General features: G+C 32.4%; 1 protein-coding gene across 2 annotated transcripts in view; it reads left to right on the forward strand.

Annotated features, from left to right (window-relative positions):
* The window catches only part of LOC145323394 (glucoside xylosyltransferase 1-like), a 35,124-nt gene extending 27,436 nt beyond the window's left edge, over window positions 1-7,688 (forward strand). The window contains exons 11-18 of one of the 2 annotated variants that reach the window (XM_080165816.1): window positions 515-576; window positions 2,928-2,988; window positions 4,633-4,746; window positions 4,863-4,886; window positions 5,540-5,617; window positions 6,440-6,547; window positions 6,960-6,999; window positions 7,564-7,688. In XM_080165816.1, the coding sequence (XP_080021942.1) occupies window positions 515-576; window positions 2,928-2,988; window positions 4,633-4,746; window positions 4,863-4,886; window positions 5,540-5,617; window positions 6,440-6,547; window positions 6,960-6,999; window positions 7,564-7,625 (549 nt within the window). In that variant the 3' untranslated portion in view covers window positions 7,626-7,688. The remainder of the gene's footprint in view (window positions 1-514; window positions 577-2,927; window positions 2,989-4,632; window positions 4,747-4,862; window positions 4,887-5,539; window positions 5,618-6,439; window positions 6,548-6,959; window positions 7,000-7,563) is intronic. The other variant, XM_080165817.1, reaches the window with a different exon arrangement.
* The last annotated feature ends 20 nt before the right edge of the window (window positions 7,689-7,708 follow it).

A 7,708-nucleotide genomic window follows, 5' to 3' on the forward strand; every position in this document is an offset into this window, starting at 1 on the left:
CATCCCATTGTCCCTTCTCTCTCTGGATTAGACCCACCCCTAAAATTCTTTTGTTCCAAAGGACGAAGGATAAGTTGTTATTCAATAAAGTTCCAGTTGATAACTGATACATATTCCCCCCCCCCCCCTCACCCTAATTTTATAATCTAAATTGAAAAGAATATATATATGGAGGTAGTTTTCTACGTATGCCTGACCTTGATGGGCTACCTAGTACCTAATATAACCTAACTTAACCTAAAGTAATAAACTAAATAGAAACCTACCAGTAATTATAATTTAAAATAGAAAGGGGGGGGGGAGGGTTAAGTTTTTCCCATGTCCGAGACATAGCAAAATGGCACCAAAAAAATGATGTCATACGATAAAATAACCAATGAGATGCGAGTACATATTTTACCATTGGTCATTTACAATGTATACAGGCTCTCATTGGTCAACTTTATTGTATGACGTAATTTTTTTGGTGCCATTTTGCGCTGTCTCGCCATGTCCATTCTAACTGATGATAATTAAGGATATTCCAATCTACAAAAGTGGATTAAACTCAGGAGTCGTCATGATGGATATTCAAAAGTAAGTTTTCAATGTGGATTTTAATGGATAAGAAAATGATGTAACCTTCTAGTTATGATAAACAAAACACCCACTATATACACTAATATTATTTATGGAAAAGTTTAGTCATTCTTACTTAGTTAGGACAAATCATAAATACTTGGGTAGTCAATTTAATTTACAGTCCAATGTCCCCTCCCTTCCTGATTTCAATTAGTAGCCTAAGCATATAATGTAGGACATTTTAAGCAGTTTCATAAAAAGTATGTAAATTTAAGATCTACATATTGCAAAAGTTCTCCGTTTTATAAATTAGATTATATAACTTTTATCTTATAACAAAATTTGGATCATGGAAAGAAAACAAAGTCATTCCTTAATTAGGACAGAAGTCACCTTCCTAGGAAGGACATAAGTAGCTTCCCTTATGTGATAATTTGTTAGATGAAGGGCATAACTTGTCTCCCTTAACAAAGATTTTGCAAGATGAAGGACATAAGTAGCCTCCCTTCACCACACAAAACCTAGCTTTTTAATCCTTCACATAGCAAAATCTTGCATAAAATAGTTTATCTGTCCTTCACATAGCAAATTCTTGCAAAACATAGCATTTATGTCCTTCACATAGCAAATTCTTGCAAAACATAGCATTTATGTCCTTCACATAGCAAATTCTTGCAAAACATAGCAAATTCTTGCAAAACATAGCATTTATGTCCTTCACATAGCAAATTCTTGCAAAACATAGCAAATTCTTGCAAAACATAGCAAATTCTTGCAAAACATAGCATTTATGTCCTTCACATAGCAAATTCTTGCAAAACATAGCAAATTCTTGCAAAACATAGCATTTATGTCCTTCACATAGCAAATTCTTGCAAAACATAGCAAATTCTTGAAAAACTTAGCATGTGTCCATCATATGACATGGGAGGTGGTGCCATGTAGGAAAAGTGGCATTGCATTCTTGGGAATTTGGACTGCATAAAATGCTCCTCAACCTCCTTCCCATGTCATATGATGGACTGAAAAGGGGCCAGCTATGACGCCTTTTAGGCCCTAGAATGCAATGCCACTTTTCCTACATGGCACCATAGCTGGCCTCTTTTGTGTCACAACCTCCCATGTCATATGATGGACACAAAAGAGGCCAGCTATGACGCCTTTTAGGAAAAGTGGCATAGCATAGTGGAATTTAGGCTGCATAAAATGCTCCTCAACCTCCTTCCCATGTCATATGATGGACTGAAAAGGGGCCAATTGAATAATTGTTAATCTGAATGTACTATGTAAACACTCTTGTTATGTGTGTTCTGATTAAGTTCTCATATCCTGTTAGATAGAAGTTCAAACAGTACATTTAACTCAGCATAAATTATCATAATTTATGCAGGGGTAAATTTTAAATAGGGGGGGGGGGAGGGGTAATAATAATGAATTATCATAATTTATGCAGAGTTAAATGCATAATTGATAATCTTAATGTATTATGTAAAAACTCTTGTTATGTGTGTTCTGATTTAGTTCTGATCTCCTGGTAGAAAAAGGTCAGAAAAACCTATGTTTTGTGAGATTTTGCTATGTGAAGGACCAAAATGCTATGTTAAGGACAGAAATGCTAAGTTTTCCAAGAATTTGCTATGTGAAGGACAGAAATGCTATGTTTTGCAAGAATTTGCTATGTTTTGCAAGAATTTGCTATGTGAAGGACATAAATGCTATGTTTTGCAAGAATTTGCTTTGTGAAGGACATAAATGCTATGTTTTGCAAGAATTTGCTATGTTTTGCAAGAATTTGCTGTTTTGCAAGAATTTGCTATGTTTTGCAAGAATTTGCTGTTTTGCAAGAATTTGCTATGTTTTGCAAGAATTTGCTATGTTTTGCAAGAATTTGCTATGTGAAGGACAGAAATGCTATGTTTTGCAAGAATTTGCTATGTGAAGGACAGAAATGCTATGTTTTGCAAGAATTTGCTATGTTTTGCAAGAATTTGCAATGTGAAGGACAGAAATGCTATGTTTTGTGAGGTTTTGCTATGTTTTGCAAGAATTTGGTATGTGAAGGACAGAAATGCTATGTTTTGCAAGAATTTGCTATGTTTTGCAAGAATTTGCTATGTGAAGGACAGAAATGCTATGTTTTTGTGAGGTTTTGCTATGTGAAGGACAGAAAAGCTAAGTTTTGCAACATGAAGGACAAAAGCAGCCTTCCTAATGTAAGAATTTGTCAGACAAAGGACATAAGTCACCTCCCTTAAGTTAGATTTTGTTAGATGAAGGACATAAGTAGCCTTCCTTAGACCAATTTCCAGTGACTTCTGTCCTAATTAGGAATGACTTTGTTTTCTTTCCATGATCCCAAAATTTAGAATAAGACAACCAGAAGTGAATTGGCTAAATAGAACTTTAGGAATTATTGATTTTTATCAGGTAATTATTTTCTATCTGTATTTATGTATATACTAGCGGCTACGCCCCTTTTTTGGGGAGGGTGGTGGTACCCTCCCCAAAAATAGTTATAAACCTTCCCGGGACTTATGAGAAGCTGCCCTGTTAAGGAGAACCCGATCGGTTCAGCGGTTAGCGAGATCCTTCGGTACACACAAATAGACACACAGACAGACAAACGGAAATCCTGTTACTTTATTATAAGGACTAGCGGCTACGCCCCTAGAGGCCTCTAATGGCACTTTAAATGTTTTTGTTTGTTAAAGTTAATTTTTATGACGATACCTCTTTATTTGACGTTGAAGTCTCCCCTAATTTTTTTAAAATTTCGATTTTTTTGTCATTTCTCTTGGGAGGGTGGTGGTACCCTCCCCCAAAATAGTTATAAACCTTCCCGGGACTTATGAGAAGCTACCCTGTTAAGGAGAACCCGATCGGTTCAGCGGTTAGCGAGATCCTTCGGTACACACAGACAGACACACAGACACACAGACATCCTGTTACTTTAGTATAAGGATAAGTCTTTTTTTCTTCTTCAAATCTTTAGTCTTTATTTCTATCTATATATCAACATGTTTATTTACCTGTGTATTACATTTCTTAAAACAAACCATCTACCTATCTATCTAAAGAAGGCTTTAAATGTTATCTATCTACCGTAATATCTATTTATCTAATCATCAATTTATCTCTTTTTTATCTATCTATCTAAAGAAAGCTACAAATAATAGTCCAGGATATTCTAAACATATTTTTTAACTCCACCCCCCAGAATCATTAAGACCTGGCTTTTACTTGTCTCATTATATATATGTCTATTTATCTCTTCATCTATCTTATATCTATCTATCTAGAAAAAGCTACAAATGTTAGACCAGGATATTCTAAATATATTTCTGAACTCCACCCCCCAGTAACATTATGACCTACCCTGTATCTGGAACTATCTATCTATCTAGAGAAAGCTACAAATTATAGACCAGGATATTCTAAATATATTTCTGAACTCCACTCCCCCAGAATCATTATGACCTGCCCTGTACCTGGAACATCTATGTACTTATCTATTTATCTCTTTATTTATCCATCTTTATAACTCTATATCTATCTATCTAGAGAAAGCTACAAATGATAGACCAGGATATTCTAAACATATTCTTGAACTCCACCCCCCAAAATCATTATGACTTGCCCTGTACCTGGCAATATCTATATATCACTTTATCTATCTATATAGAAAAAGCTACAAATGATAGATCAGGATATTCTAAACATATTTTTGAACTCCACCCCCCAGAATCATTAAGACCTGACTTTTACCTGTCATTATCTATATATCTATTTATCTCTTTATCTATCTATCTAGAGAAAGCTACAAATGATAGATCAGGATATTCTAAACATATTTTTGAACTCCACCCCCCAGAATCAATAAGACCTGGCTTTTACCTGTCATTATCTATCTATCTATTTATCTCTTTTTTATCTATCTATCTAAAGAAAGCTACAAATAATAGTCCAGGATATTCTAAACATATTTTTAACTCCACCCCCCAAAATCATTAAGACCTGGCTTTTACCTGTCATTATCTATATATCTATTTATCTCTTTATCTATCTATCTAGAGAAAGCTACAAATGATAGACCAGGATATTTTGAACATATTTTTAAACTCCACCCCCCAGAATCATTATGACCTGCCCTGTACCTGGAACTTCCGTGGAGGAAGTTGTCAAAAGGTATAATTACAGGTTAATTTAGTTCATAAAACATTAAAGGAAATAAATTTATTAAATAAATTAAATTAATAAAACTTTAATTATCATTTCATAATCATTTAAATTTTCTATTTTAGTTTGTAAATGGAAAAAGTGTACAGGTTTTCATTTTTATTTATTTACATAATCATAACCCATGTTTTTGAAAATCATCTGTTTAGGTACATACATTTTAAAGTTCATTTTTGTTTGAATTTTAAGCTTTATTTGTATTTTATCAATATTGACAGCAATAGGAAGGACAATGCTGAGTTTAAATCATTTAGTGTTGTGCACTGCCACTGCAATTGATGCCAATAAAACATGGATCCTTAAATCAAAATGGTAGTGGTGAGCTGGGAAAAACTTTGGAAACAAAAACCGGCTCAGTAGCAGTAGTCATTTTGCAGCATTTCTGTGATTTAAAGATCCACTTCTGGATGTAATTTTTTTTACAAATCTTTCTTTTCCATTGTACTAGCTAACACAGCTTAAGAACTGCTCACAAGAAGTAAGAGAAAATTATTACCAATCCATTGTCATAGTCTAAAATATCATTAAAATTCAAATTTTTTGTTAAAACTGTTAGTAAAAACAGGCTCAAAAGGGATTTTGATATATCAAATGAAAAAACAGCATTTTCCAAGTAATAGATTAAAATTTTTGTTTGAATTTTAGAAAATTTTGCTTTGGGGTTACTCTAAACATACATGGTTGCTTTTCACAAACAGTGTTAAATAGGTGTGGTGTCGCCATTTTGTTTTAAATTGTTTAGGGCGGGAAACTAAATTGCGAGTTGGCAGCAACAGATGGAGTTGCTTTAGTTCATGGAAATATTGGAGCTTTTCTTACGGTAATTTTTATCTAATTAATGAAATTGTAAAGAATAGTAATGATAAAACGTATAAAATTAGTGTCTTTTATGATTTACAAAAAGCTTTTGATTGCTGTTTTCATAGAATCATGCTTGTTAATATCTTCTTTAAATACATTTTTAAACTTTATAACTATTTACTGAGACCTTGTTTATATTTCTATCCCTATAGGACTCTAGTTGGAGGTATTCTCAGATAAGAATAAGAAATAGTTGTTAAAAATCAAAATATAGCTATTGGGATTAATTATGTCTTTTTGGTGCATTCGCATTCTGTCATTTGTATGTCGTTACGCCCATCTAAGTAAGTTAGCAAACACTCTAACTTTGGCTATGATAGGACTAGTAGAATGGTTCTTTTTTAGGTTAGTTTTTATTAATTTAGAGGGCAATGCAATTTTGACAAGAAAAGCAAAGATTATTTATTTAAAATTTGAACAATTTTGATTTTATAAAGTTCTTCATAAAACCACTCATTAAGGGCGTTAATAAATGGCCATTTTTATCATTTGCTTTGCTAAGGTCACGGAAATTCAGCCTTAAATAAATCATATATAGAGAGGTTTTATGAAAGTCTCCATTATAATCTTTGCTTTTCATGTCATGATTATGCGGTAACTCCTAGGGGATGAAAATTAAACTTGAAATATTCAAATCTAATTTTCTAAGAAAACCCTCGTTAGAATATTTTTAAAATTTCAGGATTGATATAAATGTCTAAAACTTTTGTTTTCTTCTTATAGGGCAGACATTTTTGTTTTACATTTACACTTCAAGACAGATGTGTATGATTATTTTCAGAATGGATTTATGAAGTTGAGACAAATTTATGAAACTTATCTAAATTTCTCTATGTCCACCCAACAACCATCAGAACTGGTCACAATACTCAAACATAGTATTGAAAAGGTAAGATTTTTAACATGCAAAACTGGTTCTACTGCTAATATAATGCATTAATTGCAGCCTTTGTATATGCTAACAACTAGATGTGATACTCAAAAAAACACTTTTCAAATTTTATTCTTCTGCTGACCAGCACCAGTCTTTAAAAAAATAATAACTGTAACACGGCGGTTTTAACAATTTCTTAGCAATGTTAAGGTTTTTAGTCATTCTGAATATTTCAACTTAGAGATATAAGGCCAAAGATATGATATCCAAAAAATATTTTGTCAAAGTTTAATCTACAACTAGCGCCAGTGAAATGAGAAATTGGTTTCAAACTTAGTGAAAATGGTGGGTGGCATTTATTTTGGTTAAGTTAAAAGCTTTGCCGTTATTGGACGTGAACGTACTTTTAATTTTCACTTACATTTAGAAGCTTGACCGTGGGAGGAGCCCTTGTGGTGCTGTAAAAGGTAAATCGTTTAACTCATGGAAGGAGAAAAAATCGGGCTGTTTATTAGTCTCAAATGTTTTATAATAACACTTTCATATTCGTCGGCTCAACAACTTTGGGGACTTTAAATGAATTTTAATAGGTTATTTTTTTAGTTGGTTATCCTAACTTTTCAACCACTATATAATGGATAATTTGGTGTATAATCATTTGGGATGTAATTGTACATCAATTTATCGGCCATTGCCTTTTTCCTTTAGATAATTGGTAAATGCTAGTAATTTTGCCAATATATCATTATTATATATCTTATAAGAACGACATTTTTCTTCTAATTTGACCCGATTTCTGTTTATGAAGCTTCTGATTAATTAGTAGTTGGACAGAACCTAATCATGGATTAGCTAAGCTGCTAATATTAGGACGGTCAAATGTAAAGGTGCTTGGATATTTTTGGTTTACTTTATCTTCCTCATAATACCAATGAAGATAAACAAAATAATTCTTGAAAATATTTTGAATTAAAAACAATTTTTTTTATTTTGAGTGAAGCTAATCTACATATATTTTGTTTATTGTATAGGTTTTGTTGATATGGTTTTGAAATGGCCAATAGAAGCCCTTGGTTCAAATACAGACAATTAATTTAATCTTTATTAGTGTAATAAAACTTTCCTTTTTAAAATTATTTTTAGTAGTGATACTACTCTATGTTTTACTTTGATTGT

This window comes from Acartia tonsa, chromosome 6, assembly GCF_053477335.1.
Source record: "Acartia tonsa isolate MP-2025a chromosome 6, ASM5347733v1, whole genome shotgun sequence".
Taxonomy (NCBI): Eukaryota; Metazoa; Arthropoda; class Copepoda; order Calanoida; family Acartiidae; genus Acartia; species Acartia tonsa.